This window comes from Nelumbo nucifera, chromosome 8, assembly GCF_055504915.1.
Source record: "Nelumbo nucifera cultivar China Antique chromosome 8, China Antique-T2T, whole genome shotgun sequence".
In the NCBI taxonomy this organism is placed as follows: Eukaryota; Viridiplantae; Streptophyta; class Magnoliopsida; order Proteales; family Nelumbonaceae; genus Nelumbo; species Nelumbo nucifera.
Genome location: NC_142656.1, coordinates 3,162,919 through 3,180,027, shown reverse-complemented (window position 1 = coordinate 3,180,027; position 17,109 = coordinate 3,162,919). Strand labels below are relative to the sequence as shown.

The 17,109-nt window shown below is 41.3% G+C and overlaps 1 protein-coding gene across 1 annotated transcript; it reads left to right on the top strand.

The window, feature by feature from the left end:
* Positions 1–6,791: 6,791 nt before the first annotated feature.
* On the top strand, positions 6,792–11,573 carry CKX7 (cytokinin oxidase 7). Its single transcript, XM_010263624.3, has 4 exons — positions 6,792–7,746; positions 7,859–8,161; positions 9,339–9,601; positions 11,054–11,573. The coding sequence occupies exons 1-4, from the start codon at positions 7,054–7,056 to the stop codon at positions 11,373–11,375; spliced, it is 1,581 nt and encodes a 526-aa protein (XP_010261926.1). The 5' UTR covers positions 6,792–7,053; the 3' UTR covers positions 11,376–11,573.
* The last annotated feature ends 5,536 nt before the right edge of the window (positions 11,574–17,109 follow it).

Genomic DNA, 17,109 nt, shown 5'->3' with positions numbered 1-17,109 from the left:
AGGAGAAATTCCTCACAGGAATAGAATGCATGAACAGACGAACATGTAGGACCTTTGGGAGCAGACAATGTTGCCACGTGGAAGATTCCTTCATCCTTACCAAAAAAATGGAGGAACTCCTCTCATGAGTAGACGAACGCGTGGGACCTTCTGGAGCAGATAATATTTCCACGTGGAAGATTCTTTAATCTTTCTAAGGAGTCTGAATCAGAGTATTTTCAAGAACGTGACTAGCAGACTAGCACCCATTATCTTTCCCCAAACAAATTATATATGAAAGAAAGAAAGAAAGAAAGATGTTACATCTGCATAATGCTGACGCTTCACACGCACAGTACCCATCGGAGTGAATATGGACAAACAGGTTTCACAGCGGAATTTTAATTTGCTATTATTTAAAGTCAATTCGTTAGGATTTGGAATGAAAGAAATGCTAAAGGGAGTCCAAAAAGCGTTCCAACCCTCTATCAACATAATCTTACACCGCACATCTTATATATGATAGGTCGATCCCAATCTCATAGTGAGATGTGCCGTGTTAAATTAAGTTGGTAGAGGGTTAGAACATGTTTTGTTAGCAGAAGATCTCAACTCTGTTTTTTGTTGCCAACTATATATATATATAATAAAAAAAAAAACAAAAATCAAAATAATTTGGTTTTCATTGAAAACAGATTCAGTCTCAAATAAAAGCATAGAAATTTTGTTCTTGATTGTGAATATGTTATTGAATCTCTAGTTTAAAAAGCAGATTTTCTTTGGGTGATTTAATATTATGTTTCATAAATTACAAGACATGTATAAATAAATTCTAATCATATGGATATTAGTTTTCTCTTCTCTTATTTCTTCCTAAATGGGCTTACAGCTAATCTAGCCCATATTATATGGCTACAAGCTGGCCCAACCCCTTATGTTCCTTGGGCCAAAGCCCATGGTTATTGTTTTTTTCCTTCATTTCTTGACAATATGGAGTTGATCCCGTATTTGCATACAGTTCATGGTTTTGTATAGTGAACAAAAATACAAGTGAAGCGATAAATTAGTTCTTTAAAATGAATTAAACAAGGAGTGGTTTGGGTCCATGCTGATGACTTGATGAGGTTATTTGGTCAAGGGGGTAGTTGATGGGGTTTTTAACTTTTTTTTTAGTACTCGAAAGAGTTTTTTTTTTTTTTCTGAAGCAAATTTTGTAGATGAGTAATATCTGATGTTTCTAAATTCTAATATCCGAATCTGGTCAAAGCACAATCCCAATTGCATTAAGTGGATAAGGACTATAAGAATGCTTGGTGGTCTAATACTAAGTGCAAACTAGGCCCAAGCCCATTTCAAAATTAAGGTTCCATTCATTCTGTCTTCTTGCAGATCCAGTTGATATGTATCAGTCATCACTCATCAGACGTGTTGGGTCTGATCTTACACGAAAACAGGAAATGGAGAGATAGATATCTTATTACCCTGTGAAAATCGATCCAGTGGTGACAATGACACCAGCTTTACAAATAATTCAACTCAAATTCCACCCGATCTGGTCCATGGATTAGCATTAGCTAGATATTATACCTATCCTGTTATATTCCAGCTTCTTATTTTGCTTTTTAGTTTAAAAGAATAAATATCAAATCTTCTTCGTCAGTTGGATATTTCCTTCGTCATCAAATCCTAGAGTAAGTAAGGGGATCCAACAGTAATAGATATCCAGCAGATGTAACTTCACAAATCCTATATATTATATTCCTTCTTTAAACATTTCATGGTCACCATCATCGTCGTTGCGTCCATTGTCCAACCTGGCTACCTCCATTACCGAACAATACCAGTCCCCATTATTTATCATCCTCATCTTCTTCTTCATCTGATTTTAATTAAATTAGGAGTGTCAATTTGGCCTGATCCAATATGAATCCATTACAGATGGACCAGGCCCAATCCAATCCAATGAATTTTTTGGGCTATTTTGGATCAGTCCAATTCAATGTCTGAACCATATATCCAATCTGTTCAAATTTGGCTTTAATTTAGATTGGTTCAAACCTAAACCTAGTGCACTTGACATCTATATTTTTGATCTTTTATAAATGGACTGGATGCTGGTTCTATCTAACCCAATACAATATAAATCCATTGCAGATGAATAATGTCCAATCCAATCCAATAAATACTTTGAACCATTAAGCCTGGACTGGTCTAATCCAATGTGTCTTATTGGCCCATCCAATCTATCTAGACTGATTTTGATTTGGACAGGTCCAGCTCAAAACTGATCCATTAATTAACAACCCTAAATTAAATTAAACCACCTCTAGCTAATTTCATGTTGTTGATTTGATTTGAATGCAAACCCGGGTTGGTTGGCTCTAACTTCAAGCTAAGCCACTACAGTTAGTTAGCCTTTGGATTGCAATGATCAAACCATGATGCCTTAGAAATTTGAAGTTGGTGTGGAGAAATTCAATTTGTGTTAAAGACAATGTACAAGCATCTATTCCTTAGCGTCGGGATTCTACCAATTCAAATTCATGCATTCTGTTGGTTCTTTTGCTTTCACAATTAATTAGGGTAGCATACCAGAGAAGTCCATTAGTATCCAAATTCTATTAATTTATGTCAAGCGCCATTCTCGTGCACTCAAACTAATTAATTGTTCTAATTGATCACGCCTTCCTATTGTTTAATTCATTATTTACACCAACAATTCAAATCAAACGTGCCATTTGCAACTGCAACCAAATTCCATCCATCCATCCATCATAATCCAAACCTCTCCTGGACTCCTGCTATTGTGAATTTGGTACACTACTGTTAAACTATACAAGAATTTGCATAAAAACAGGTTTTTATAACTAATAGTCCTCCAAACAGCATAAAATTTCATTCAACCAACTTCCTCTCTCTCTCTCTCTCTCATCCCCGGCAATTGGCATCAAGTGAAACTGGTTGCTTGTAAAACTCTACCAAGTGTAATTGATTTCTAGCATAATTTCCAAATGTTTCAGCAGCCGCAGATTGTATTTGTAGCTTTCATAGAATTTTCACTTTCTTTTGACTCTTCATCTTTACAACTGGAAATTAATGAAACGGGTGATCTGGTTCTGATTCCTATGGGCTTTAAGACAGATTCCAGTTATTACCAAACGAGTGAAGAAGAGCATTGGCATCCATGGAATTAATTAAAGGTCTCTGATGCTCTCTATTTTTATTCCTTGCAGCTAGCCTGCAGCCAACGGTAGGAGATTGGATTTTGGCACATGAGAAGAATGCGGTACGTAAATAACACGTGAGGCCAAGCCATCCATTTTTAAAAGCTCTGTATTAGCAGTAGCAGTCACCAAAAAAAGAAAGATTCGTTTGGGGTCACGTCCGTCCATCTCTCTCTCTCTACATATATATACAAACTACAAAGAATGGGGGATACTCTCTTAACTCTCTGCAGTCTGAACCATTGATAGGTCTACGATATCTGGGAGAATCTTTTTCGTTTGCTAGAGAGTGAGAGAGAGTCCAACACGTTGGTAAGTCATCGACTTGTCAACTCTTTACAACTCAACACGTGGCCTTTCCAAAGACGTTCACCATGCAATTAGATAGACCCTCAACTTATCACACAACAAATGTCAGGTCACCATTAGCCAACATTAATTGTCTCATCTCTCATTCTCATTAGTCGTTAAATCGTGCATGAAACAACACAAACTAAACACACCCATTAACAAATTTCAAACTAACGGCATGCCCAACCCAATTGCCCATGTATTTTGGAAATTACAAAACAAAACCAAAAAAAAAAAAAGAAAAAAATCATCATGCAACACGTCAGCTCTGGATCCACATTTCAAGCTGACTTGGCTCATCATCATTAGTCCATTACATTTGCTCCGGATAATTCAGAAAATCGGAATATATTTGGCTTCTTAAATTTGGTTGTATTTGGTATCAGTTTTTGTTTCTTCATGACACGTCTAAAGTTGATCAAGAGAAATTGGTCTTAAAATATGAGTTGTCATGTCATGTCATGTCATATAATCAGAAACGTTTTGGATTAATCGATACAAATTGTTAAACATCAACTTTCATGTTTCAACTCTAAACATCAATTATCAGAGCCCACGCACCTATTTTTTTCAGTTGAAGTGATAACACGATAATTCATCATTCTTGCCAATTTCTACCGATCAACCCCAAAATTTTTCGTGGCAATGGTACCAAACACAATCTTAGTGCGCAAATGTCCTTAAAGCTTTAAACTAACAGACGCCTAATTGCAAATTGCCAACTGGCAAGTTTTGGTTGTAGCAGAGACTTGGGTTATCTAAAAAAATGCATTATTATGAAAAAATACAAACTACTAACAAGCAAATGTCAAGTATTTTTTATGACTAATAAAACTCCAAAAATGGCAATATCAGTCTGGAGTCGAGTGACTACTCTGAAAACCCAGAGTTGGAGAGCGATGGTTGCATGCATGTAGCAGAGTGGAGAAGTTGCTAACCTGCAACGTGATTCCACCTTTATTATTTTAGGCCCCGTTTGGCATATTTTTCCGTGTGGTCTTTCGGTTGCTTACAAGTTGGAAAGACCGAAAATCGGTTTATTTCCGTTTGGCATGCGAAAGATCTCGTGGCCAAAAAATGGAGTGCCAAAAAAGACATAAAAAGCCTATTTTGGACTGATTTTGAGAAGCTCCAAAGCTCCAAATGAAGCTTTTCGTATCTTCCGCATTTTAATATCACAATGAAAGACCCGAAACAACGCACAGAAAGATGCACGTCGACTAAACGGTCTTCGGGCTATCCAGATCTTATGTCAAAAGTTCAATACATTTATTGACTGTCAAAACTACAAGAAGATCTTCTCAAAAGGACTTGCCAAACGAATCCTTAATTTTTCATTTCTTTTTTCACTTGAACTGGAATTTGTAGACCGTTCATCACCCCATCATGGGATTGGGACTCTGAAAAGGCCAAAGAAGTAATACAGAATATTGTTAGTCACCATCGATCATTGGACGGTGTCGGGAGGAGTGGACAGATAAAAAGATAATTTGAGCAAATATAAAAGCGGGTGCTCTCACTCTCAGTCTCTCAGGTTCAAAGCTGTCCTTTTGGTATGATTGTAAGCCCAAGGTTTTAGCTGTTTAGCATGAGACCAAGCAACGGCCCTTATCCAGGTAACCAATTAAACCCGTCAGATAAGTTGTTGGGTGCTCTCCTCTCTTAGTAATATTAGTAATACCTTCATCCCCATGGGCCATAACCCAACGCTGAATTGGATTTCTAACTTTCTTCTGATGGAGTGAAATTGACCATTACTTAATTAATTAATTAATGTATATGTAAAAGTAATTGAAAAGGTGCCGCTGCCGATGCCGATATAGATGATGGCAATGGCATTGTTTTTTGGGCTTGAATTTAATAATAAAATCATAGAGAAATATCATAATCTCTCCAACATCATGGAATGCTACCAAATTTATTATTAAATGCATAATGACATTAGCCTTCATTTATCTCCGAATTGAACAATGGTCCCCCCCACCAACCACGCAAACATTCTTACCCTTTTGCTTTAATTGATGAGGAGAAAAATTTAGTTCCCTATCCCTGATTCTGGGTTCTAATTAGAGAGAGAGAGAGAGAGAACGAAACATGGGCTTCCAGGTTTGCTTCCCATGTTTAAGTTGAGTTGGGTTCTCTCCGTTGATAGATAAAATAAACCTGGAAACTTGATATGTATGTGAAAGTGATGTTGTATGGATATGTCCAGGATGTTCTACTCTACTGATGTAAAGGGTCACTTCAATCAACATTTCTTCATATATTGATTTTCCATTTTGGTCGCTGCATCTTGATACTTCATGTAAACCCTCTTTCCACTACACAACCCCACCCATCGAATAAATTTTGTTTGCTAGGCACACCCTTTACAAGTAGAGATAGAGAGGTTCAGCTTCCCAAACTAAATAGCGTCTCCATTTTCCTGCACAGCCTACATCTCTTTGCTTTTTTCTCTGTCCTATTGTTTTTTTTCTCTACCTGACTTGATCGATGTTGCTAATTATTCAACTATACACCACCCTCCAATCACAACTTTTCTATGTGTACAAGTGCTACGTGGAAAGACAAACTTTGTGTTTGTTTAAACAGGAATTTTTCTCCTAAATGATACAATCGTTAGCTAGGCTACCCAACCAATTAATTTAATTGATTTAATTAATTAAAGCAGCATCATCAATTGTAAGTCGTAACTTGTATCAATTACTTAATTTGCAGTGGGTCGCTTATATGGAGACAAATTACTTCACCATGTCTGGGCTGGGCCTTCTTCCTACAGCCCCAAACCCAATACATCGCCCCTTCCATCCATAAGGTGACTCGTTTGCTGAGCCAAGTCCCTGAATTTTGATGAACACGGCTATTCCTTGATAGATAGATAGATAAATATTGACGTTGAAAAAGTTTCCTACGTGAGTCGTCACCAAACCTCGCTACGATGATACGGCAGTTGCAAACCGTACATCATGGCTGCTTGTTCCTTTTCATGAGTTGCCTATGTTATTATGTAACTATGTATATTATTCAATACTCCCATGATCTAACTCAGCCTTGTGCCCCCATCTCGATGATTTTCTCCCTTTAAATATTAGCCGTTCGAAATACTGTATTTTAATATACGGCGAAATCTTCACCGTATATGAGTGGGCCAGTAGGAATGAAAAATAAAATAAAATCAGAAATGCCGAGTGGCAGACAGAGGATGTCGATCGGATCAGGCCGTCAATAAGACATTTTTAAAGTAGGCCTCAGTAACGTCATTATTTATTAATCTAAAAAGCAAAAACTAAACAATAACCAAATCCCTCTCCCTCCAATTTTACCTCTTTCTTGTTCGTTTCTTTTACAAATCCCCCAACCTTACTGGGAAATCACCGCGATACACAGGATCGTCAAACAGAGAGAGAGAGAGAGAGAGAGAGAGAGAGAGGCATAGTGAGTTCAATTCTGCTTCGCCACAAACCAGAGAAGGAATCCAAATCCTCCGCCAACGGCAACGATGATAGCGTTCCTCGAGCGATTCGTTCATGAAAATGAAACTGAAACAAGACCAGGCGACGACGACGATGCAAGCCTATTAAGAGGCCTCGAGTTACAAGGCACAATAGATTTCGTCCGCACCGCTGCTGCTGCCAAGGATTTCGGCGGTATCATTGAAGCAAAGCCGCTAGCAGTCATCAGGCCAGCCTCCCGAGAAGACGTAGTAAGAGTAATCAGAGCGGCTTCCAGGTCCGCCCATCTCACGGTCGCTGCAAGGGGTAACGGCCACTCCATCAATGGACAGGCTATGACGGACAGAGGGCTGGTGATCGACATGGGGTCCATGGAAACTCAGATTGAGGTGGTGAGGTTTGGCGACTCGGCTTACGTCGACGTCGGAGGGGGAGTGCTGTGGGAAGATGTGCTCAAACGGTGCGTACGGGGCTTCGGTCTGGCGCCCAGGTCTTGGACCGACTACCTTGGCCTGACGGTCGGTGGTACGCTATCCAACGCCGGGATAAGTGGTCAAGCCTTTCGCTACGGACCACAGACATCGAATGTAACGGAACTAGAGGTCGTAACGGGTAAAGGAGATATCTTAGTTTGCTCTGAGACGCAGAACGCGGAACTATTCTTCGGGGTTCTTGGCGGTCTCGGTCAGTTCGGAATCATTACCAGAGCCAGAGTTCCGTTACAAACCGCTCCAGACAGGGTGAGTATCATGACGATACGTAACGTAGTCCCTGGTGTATTTTGAGTATTGCATGTAAATTTGATGTTTGTGTTGTTTGGTGGCGACCAACGGATTTCCGTGATGGTTTTAGGTGAGATGGATAAGATTAGTGTATGTGGAGTTCAAGGAATTCGCGGGTGACGCCGAGTTCCTGATAACTCGGCCGGAAGGAGAAGGTGAGTCGTTCGACTACGTGGAGGGATTCGCTTTCGTTAACAGCGACGACCGGGTGAACGGTTGGCCGTCGGTGCCGCTACGGTCAGACCAACGGTTCGATCCTAGTTTGATCCCTGGAACCGCCGGACCCGTGCTCTACTGTCTGGAGCTTGCCTTGCATCATCACAACATGAACAACAACAACGACAAAGACGACGATCCCTCCACCGTGGATGAGGTATAGTTCCGGTTCCCCTCCTTATTAAAACTAAAATGCGGCTCCGCTCACTTGGCAACCATTAATTGGCTAGTGGAACCGGGGGCGGGGTTCCATGATTTGCAACTATTTACAATGTCACCCTTCATCCTTCCTTCATAATAATATTATTTTCTCCCGTCCATGTTGTATAAGTAAAAGGCCTTTACCTAAAAACGTTGTCGTCTAGAGCAGCACTTGTAATTTTTTATTTTTTATTTTTTTTGTTTAAAGAGAGAGAAAAGAGGAAATGCTTTGAGTGGTCACTCTCCTTCACTCACACAAACACAAGCACACATTGAATTGTTTTGGCATTTGGGTTCATTCATAGTTTGTGAGTTGTGAGTGGCTCCGTATACCTTAATAATTTAATTTTACCATGGTGTCAAAACAGCTCAACAGCTGATGGGATGATTTTAACCTTCTACTTGTACCATTCCTTATTCTCTGTTCCTCGTCATTGAGTCATGACGCTAGCATCCATTCCCCATTCCTTCAATCCTTCTTCCCTTATTTGGTTAGAATCGATGGATTGTTATGTTATGATATGGGGTCCATCGTTTCGTTGCTTGCATGTCTGGAAACTGACTATACGTACGCCCTGTACATCTTCCGTTGGATTTTCCGATCTACTCTACTGCGCAAATGCCCCTACGTCTCTCCACAATTTACCATCAACACCCCACCCATTTTCCGATCATCGGTTTCTCTCTTCCTCGGATTTGCTTTCCCATTATATATATATATATATATATATATATATATATAATTTGCGTTAGCGTGGTGGCTCCTTAATTCCCTCCCCGCAGCGCAAATGCGCAATAATCGCCAATCGGGCAGTCCGCCTCCGCCCGGCGCCCTTGGAAGTTTCGCAACTTCTCTTCTTAAATTAATTCTCAACTCTCGAGTGTCCATTCTCGTAATTTGAGAAAGTGATATTAGGGGCAAGGCAGTAAATCCCGATTGGCTTTCGTACCCCAAAGCTGAATTGCTGATTGGGATTGAGAATTGGCTGACGCGGCGGGCCCCTCGTTTCCGCAATTGTCCAAACTCCCCCATCATTTTCCTGGATGGGCGAATCCCCATCCCCCCACCCCGGCCCAATCATGAAAATACACGTAGGACCCTTCTAACATCACCACCATTTTACATTGTGCAGGTGATGGGGCACAATCTTGGACGGCTGAGATTTTGTAGGGATCTCAAGTTCGAGCTGGATACTAGTTACATGGAGTTCCTACTGCGTGTGAAGCGGGTGGAGCAAGAGGCAAAAGCCAACGGCATCTGGGACGCACCTCACCCTTGGTTGAACCTCCTCGTCTCCAGCCGGGACATCCTGGATTTCGATCGCCTCGTCTTTAAGAACATCCTCAACCATGGGATTGGTGGGCCCATGTTAGTCTACCCTCTACTCAGAAGCAAGTAATCAATCTACCCCATTCACAACCCAATTTTCATTTATTTGTTCATTTATCTTGATTGAATCGGATTGGTAGGATTGGGGAAAGGATGGGACCAATTATCTATCCCCATTGCCCTCAACGGCTAGGATTTGGCAATGGATTATGGAGCATGCAGCATGGGATCCAGGTAGTGTAGTACTCTACTAAAACGGTAGGGCCGTAAGGGGCGCTGGTCTACTAAAAGGGTTTAACTATGCCTTTTTCTTTCGGTGGGTGTGGCGTGTGGGTCCCGACCATTTTTTTTGTTTTTCTTGTCTGGGCACTGGGCAGCTAGCTGCGGTGGCGTGGTCCTGCCTCCCTTTGCTACTACTAGCTTCACATTCACTGCGTCATCCTGATCCATCCATCCGACGGTGTGGAGCTGGAACCTGGACCACTTCATCAGCCACCCAATTAGATGCTTCCTTACTTCACATTTTATTTCTTCTTTTGGTAGTAACGGGGAATGACGGATGATGAGGCCGGGCCCCCACCCCCCAGTGGTGTGACAAACGTACTATTGTCCACCATCAGGATCAGGATATCTCTTTTTGTCCATCTATTTTATTATATTATATTCTTATTTGGGATTTTGGATTGAGGGAAGAGGGAGAAAGGTAATTTTCATGATTCTTGAATCTTGACTCTCAAGTCTCAACCTGTTAGATCTGATCGGACGGTCACCTTAGGATCTATTCCTGTTGAAACCCATAGTTTTTTTTTTTTTTATTTAAGCCACCACCATCTCATAGTCGTAGTCATGGACGGTGGAGAGTGGTAAGAGTGGATCTTAGTCAGCTACTGCTAAGTACCAACTCAATCAACCGTCCGGCTGACGTGCGAATGACATGAACCACCTGGGCAGGAAGAGGAGAAATTAGATCTTTCTTCCGGATTCCAATCCGTCGGTAGTCTGGATTTCTAACCTAAGAGAAGGTCGAGTGACACGGCGATGGCGTGCGATGCCCATGCCCGTCGCAGTCAAAGGGAGTATGTTTTAGGAATTAGGATTAGGCTAAAAAAAAAAAAAGGTGGGGGTGTAAAAGAGTAGCGTATAAGCAAACACGACGCGCCCGATTTTTAATATATATTTATTGGTAAGTAGAAGACGCGCCCGATTGAGACAAAGATGCGGTGGGCCCACCCGAATCGCGTTGCATAGGTTAATAGGGTGGTCCCCACTATTTTTGAGGTTTCTTATTATTCTTGGACTTTTCGAATTCGTTATATTTATTATCTAATAAATATCAAAATATATGTGGGTTTTTGTTTCGTGGGGAAATGGAGTAGGAGGAGGCTCATAGCCGTAGCCGTTGATTTGAATGTTGTTGAATTAAAAGAGACTCAGGTGATTGAGTTTTGGATGATTGTAGGGGTATTCTTGGAATTATATGACATGCGGTCTACTAAATTGGAAAATTGTTGATTTCAGGTGGGATGGCCGGACGTCGGTGGTATTACCGGAAGCTAAAATATTCTATTTGATCGCATTGCTGCGGTTCGGTCCTCCGTGTCCAAAGGGTCCGGCCGTGGAAGAATTGATATCCCAGAACAAGGAGATCATCCAGTGCTGTATAGATCACGGGTTCGATTTTAAGCTCTACCTCCCCCACTACCGATCAGAGGAGCAATGGAAGTTGCACTTTGGAGATCAATGGTCCAGATTCGTCGAGAGGAAGGACCGTTTTGATCCGTTGGCCATCCTGGCGCCGGGACAGAAGATCTTTTCCAGGACCCACCACCCGTCGCTCTAATTAATTTTTAATTCAACTTATCTATTTATAAGAAAAAGGAAAAAAAGCAGTCCATATCTTGTCGTCGTCTTCATTTATTGTTGTTGTTGTCGTTAGTTGTAAGAAGGTAACGGTGATATGACGATGAAATCATTTGTTGTTCTCAGTCAGTTATTTATTATGAATGCAAGAATATGACGTTGATGAGGGTGACTTAATTTGATCGTCTAATCGGATCAATCTGAGCCGTATGTTGCTTCTTTTCTTCTGCCTATTACTCAAAGTGTTCATTAATGTTCAATAACTGTCGATGGGCCAATAATAATCCAATCTATAGAAGAGAGTTGACTTTAGAAATGAGAGTTGACTTAATGTTGATTGGTTGATTGAGTTTTAGGGGAAAGAGCCCACCAATGAAAAGTGAGTTGAGTTGTGGTCAACAAAAGTTGGAATCAAAACTTGAAGAAGAAGAAGAAGTAGGAAAAGAAATGAATAAAGAAGAGACAGAAGGGAAAGGAGGGGAATCGGATTCTGTTGGACGCAGGGGCAACATCTAAATCAAATCTAAGTTAGATTGGGTGTGTTGTTTCATGTAGTTGTTGTCGTCGTCGTCGTCGTCGTCGTCGACTTAAAAAAAAAAAGCATAAAGAGGAAAGAAAGCAGAAGTTGCAGAAAAAAAGAAAGAAAAAAAAAAAGGGAGAGAGAGGGAGTGCAGAAAGCAAAAGAAGGAAGTTCAACGACAAGAATAAATATAAGAGAGGATGAATGATGATATGTTTGTTGTAAGAAACAAGAAAGGAACAATAAAAGATGTTGCCATGCAAACACGTCCTTTATGGTTGGATTGATTAGATAATAGATACGTTCATGCACTCACTCACGCAAAACTCTGCGGCTGCATATCGGATTCTGACCAGACTTTCGTCTCTACCGATGCAGATCACCGGATCAGATCAGATTTCACACGCACCTCGAATCCGAATCACATCTTTCTCTCGCTTTCTCTCCCTTTTTCTTTTTGAAAACTGGAACAGTGCAACGAAAACTTTTTGGGGAATGTGAGTACTACACTGTTACTAATACTACTACGAGGACTGGACTGACTTCAATTCAATCTATGAAAGATTTGAGTCCGTCGTTAAGCAAGCAAGTGGATGGTTAGATAGTACAAAGACCAGGAATCTTACACGTGGACCCGCCTAGGAGACCATTTCCCTTTTTCTGCCAACGACGACTGGAAGTGGACTCCATTGGTGTTTGGTGCGCCCTTTGTTCCTTCTTTTTATTTCAAAAGAAAGAAAAATCCAACACACAGAACATCAAACACAGAACTGGAAAACAACATAGATCAGAGGAGATAAGAGAGAGAGAGAGAGAGAGAGAGATCTTTCCCTCTTCTCTTCTCTTCTCTTCTCGGGGTGAGTGGATCAGTGGTGCAAGCCTGCAAGGGAGTGGCCAATATACTAAAATTCCATTTCGTGAGATTTTAATTTTGAAAGAAAGAGAATTCCTGATTCTCTTTTTATATATGTATTATAGGGTCCCCCCCCCCCATTGAAAAGGGAATTGGAGCTGTAATTTCCATTTTCCAATGCCACTTGGAAGAGTGGGTTTGAGAGAGAGAGAGAGAGAGAGAGAGAGAAGAAAAGGTAGAAGATTGATGGTGGGGCAGTGGGGATAGAGACGATTCTAGGTATACAACATTGTTTTTGCTGTGAGTTTGTGACTTGTGACTTGTGAGAGAGTGTTTTTTTCCAAGTTCGAACGAACAAACAACACATGATTTCAACATTAATTTGACACCAACATACTAAAGCAACTCAGCCTACCTTTTCCCCATTTTCTTCTTTCTGGATGACATAATAAATTTGAAAATCTAAGCCTGTTGTCATTACCTTTCCTCTTTAATAGAAATCCTCCTTATCCACCCTAAAACAAATAAACAAACAAAGCTATTGACATTGGACGGAGCCCCACCTATACAAGCATTAGGTTTTGCCCCCAGATATCAAAAGTTGAAAAAAAAAAAGCCAAGTAGCCAAACCCCGAAAAAGAAAGCACTTTGTTTCTCACGTTTTCAAATCCTGGTCCTAAACCAGACGTCTCTCCTTCTCGATATTAGCCCTTAATTTAATTAGATGTGGATTTCTTGTCTCTTTTACTCTCTACCAAGTTCCGCCTCCCCTGCTCATTTAAATTCCCTAAAAGCTAAACTATTCCTATTCCCCATTTTGATTTAGATATGACGAGAATTTTCTCCCAATGACTGATACGTCTACATTAATTTTAAATATTATTTTGATGATTAAACAAAAGGAACACTCCTACTAACTTTATCAAAAGCTTAAACTACTCTCGAGCCTCGACCAAGTCCAACATGCAACAGCCTGCAATTCAACGTCCTTGCCCGCCCAATCCACCCATTTTCAATTCCTTATTGTTTATTTGGTTCCTTCCTGGCCCCAACTTCATATCATTGAATTATGGCTTATGGGCATGGGAGAAGAAGAAGAAGATGAAGATGAAGACCCACCAAATCTGTCTCATTCTTAATGCCACTCGTAACGCCAGTGCTCAATTACTACATTGCTGCTGTTGACTGTTATTGTGTTGAGGCGGCAAATCACTACTTAGTTTTTGTATTTAGAACAAGTAGATGTTGAATCTTTGAAACGGCGGAACCAACCTAATGACCTACTACTAGTGCATTTCAAGAATATTCTAAGCTCAGCCACCGCACAGCATGCACCACCCCTTGCACTCCGTGCCAAAAACTGCATTCTTCTTTCTCCAGGTTCTAAACAATTATGTTTTTTTAAATACACAACTACCCTCGAAACACAGAGATTAAGGACATATCAGATATCTCCTTCCATGTAGTCAACAGCAAGAAGGTATGCATCCAATAATATGTGATCATCAATAATCCCCTCTTGAGGCATGTGGAGAGGTGACATGGCCCATATAGAGCACCCATCTGCATGTCATCCCTCTAAACTGGATAATTGAATAACTACCCACTTCTCTTCTCACAGAGAATTAGAGACTTTCAGGTAGGATAATGTATTATAAAACAGGAGGGCAGTTGTTGTTCCACTTTCGGATAGGATATAGGCTCAATGATCACAATAACTTGCCTCCATACAACGACAAATTTCTCTTAACATTATTGACTGCCTGACAAGATTAATTTCCTTTGGTCCTATCCCGACCCAACAGATCACAATAACAGTTTCTTATTCTATTCTCAGGCTTGAGCTGAATTACATTTGTACAAGATGATGTGGTAGGAAATCAAACACATGTTCTATAGGCTATGTCCCAATACTATCCTACTCAAGTACTCATTACATGCCACGTCTGGCAAAGCAATCCCCACAAGGGAATTTAGACTTCCAATCACTTGGGTTTCTAATATAAATGGGACAAGGCACCCATAATTTAACAATGAATAGACAAGACTTAGATGATGATGATGATGGTTAAATCACTTTCGTTTCTGATCCCCTCAACTTACAACCTTACAAATAGCAGGAAAGAGATTGTTATGTGGCTAATTCTGATCATCTACCTGCTTGAAGACCTCTCACTCTGCAATGCCAACGTGTTATAACTTTCATATCCACATCAACCTCATTGCACACCCCCCCCCCCCTCCGAATCCTCTATTAATTAATTTAAATTTGAAATTTCCGCCAAGAATTTCAACAGCTCAACCATCAATCCAATTTTGTGGAGTCCTTTATTGGGCCCCCAAATGATGTTGCCACATCCAATTACTGAGCTGTTACGACTTACCTCTTACGACTCTCTCTCTCTCTCTCTCTCTCTCTCTCTCTCTCTTGTGGAGATGACTAGACGACTCGTCTTGGCAAGCCGTGCCCCCTAATAACATCAACAATAGGCAGGAGAATGATGTATCTTGACGTTCTAGAGACTTAGTGTCACGGGGTAGTTTTACAGTAGAAGAAACCCGTGTGGCGTCTAAGCCAAGGGAGGCCAGGACAAGCCTTATATGTGCTTAGGGCTAGAAGTTGCCCAATGAGATGGTTCCACCAAGATCAGTAGCACTGGATCATGACCTCAAGGCTCATGGTCGGGGCACTCTACTAGCTCTTGCCAGTCCATGGGAGGCGCCACTTATGTGCCAAAGGGGGATAGCCATGATGAGAGGCGACTTGGCGCCGATGTGAAGGGACTCCTGTATGCCGATGATGTAGGCACCCGATGTGCCGCTGATGATAGGCAACCACAAGTCGGAACACACCCATGCACTAGGGGCAACGAGATAGCTCAATCAGCTTGGGCAAGGGGCTAACAAGGTGTAGGGACATGCTTAAGCCAGACCCGCATGTCAAGCCTCCCTTTAGTGGGCGGAGGCGCAGTGCCGATCCATGCACTATCCCCATGAGTATGTGTGCACTCATGAGAAACCCTAGTAGCCATGCTCTCCATTAACCAAAGCCACCCCGCAAGGGATGTTGGTTTAAGAGTGTCAAAGTCAGGCACCCAAGGAGGTCGACCATCCCTCAAAGAATACGTTAAGCTTTTGGTGGTCTACCTAATAGTATGCATTCTAGGGTTGTTCATAAGAAGACCCAACCCGACTAAACCGACCAACCCGAGTCGGCCGGTTTTTCTTCAACACTGGTCGGTTTCGGGTTATAAAAAATCATAAACCGATGATACCAAACCAACTTAGTAGTTAGTTCCTAGTTAGTAGTTACAACCTACTTAGTTCCTACTTAACTAAGTTGTCTCTATCCTAGTTACAACCTACTTAACTAAGTTGTCTCTCAAACTCTACTCCCTCCACAACTGGATCCATGGATGGGCCACAAAACATTAAGGAAATGTTGGTTTTCTTTGGGAATGTAGAGCCAGAAATGAACACTTGAACAGCAATTAAGTCACCACTAAGTAGAGCCGAAACCGACTCAAACCAATCAGGTCGGTTTTGCTTAACACAAGGTCGATTTCGGTTTCAATTTCAAGTAACCCAACTAGGTCGGGTCGGTTGGAAAAACATCAATAAACCGACCCAACCCGACCCATGAACAGCCCTAATGCATTCTCCCAAAAATCATACAGGCAAAATTTACAATAATATCCCTTAACGTAAGCCCGCTAAGCATAGGCAAGACTAAGCCTATATCAGACCGTCACATTAGGGTGTCAAATCAATCATGAGTCATGGCCATTGGATCCCCTTAGCTGTATTTTGTTTCAGTCATCATTGATAGGCTATGCCCGCAGATACAGTTAATTGCACCATGTGCCTGTACGTTTGGATTGGAATATTGTCTTCAACTGTAAACACATGGGGACCATGGAATATTAGCTGCAGAACTCGGTCTATTCCGTGACAGCTATTTTTGTTTTTACTAGTCCCATTTCAGAAAACAATAGGGACCGGGCCCGACCAATCCCCCTGTCTAAAACCCCAGTCCATTTCTAGCCAATTCAAGCATTGTTGACAGCAGAAGCAATGCTAAGAACAGGATGGGACCAGATACCCGCGGTCCAACTTGGCCCATATGGCACAGGGAACAAATTTAGAAAAAAAAAAAAAGAAAGAAAGGAAAACGAAACGCAAAATGGTAAATGGTTCCACTCAAGTACCTGTACCATGATAATGCCTGACCTGTGCTTTGACATGGACGCTTCGTCCATTTAGAAGAGTCCATGCAACACCGACCAATGACGCAGCCAATCTTAGCCATAAATTCCTTCACATGCCTTTCAGTTTAATATT

Excerpts from the sequence above, each read along its gene's own strand:
- CKX7 (XM_010263624.3), top strand. The coding sequence starts at position 7,054 with ATGATAGCGTTCCTCGAGCGATTCGTTCATGAAAATGAAACTGAAACA. Across the intron at positions 8,162-9,338 it reads ATCCCTCCACCGTGGATGAG|GTGATGGGGCACAATCTTGG; the intron begins GTATAGTTCCGG and ends TACATTGTGCAG. Across the intron at positions 9,602-11,053 it reads TACCCTCTACTCAGAAGCAA|GTGGGATGGCCGGACGTCGG; the intron begins GTAATCAATCTA and ends TGTTGATTTCAG.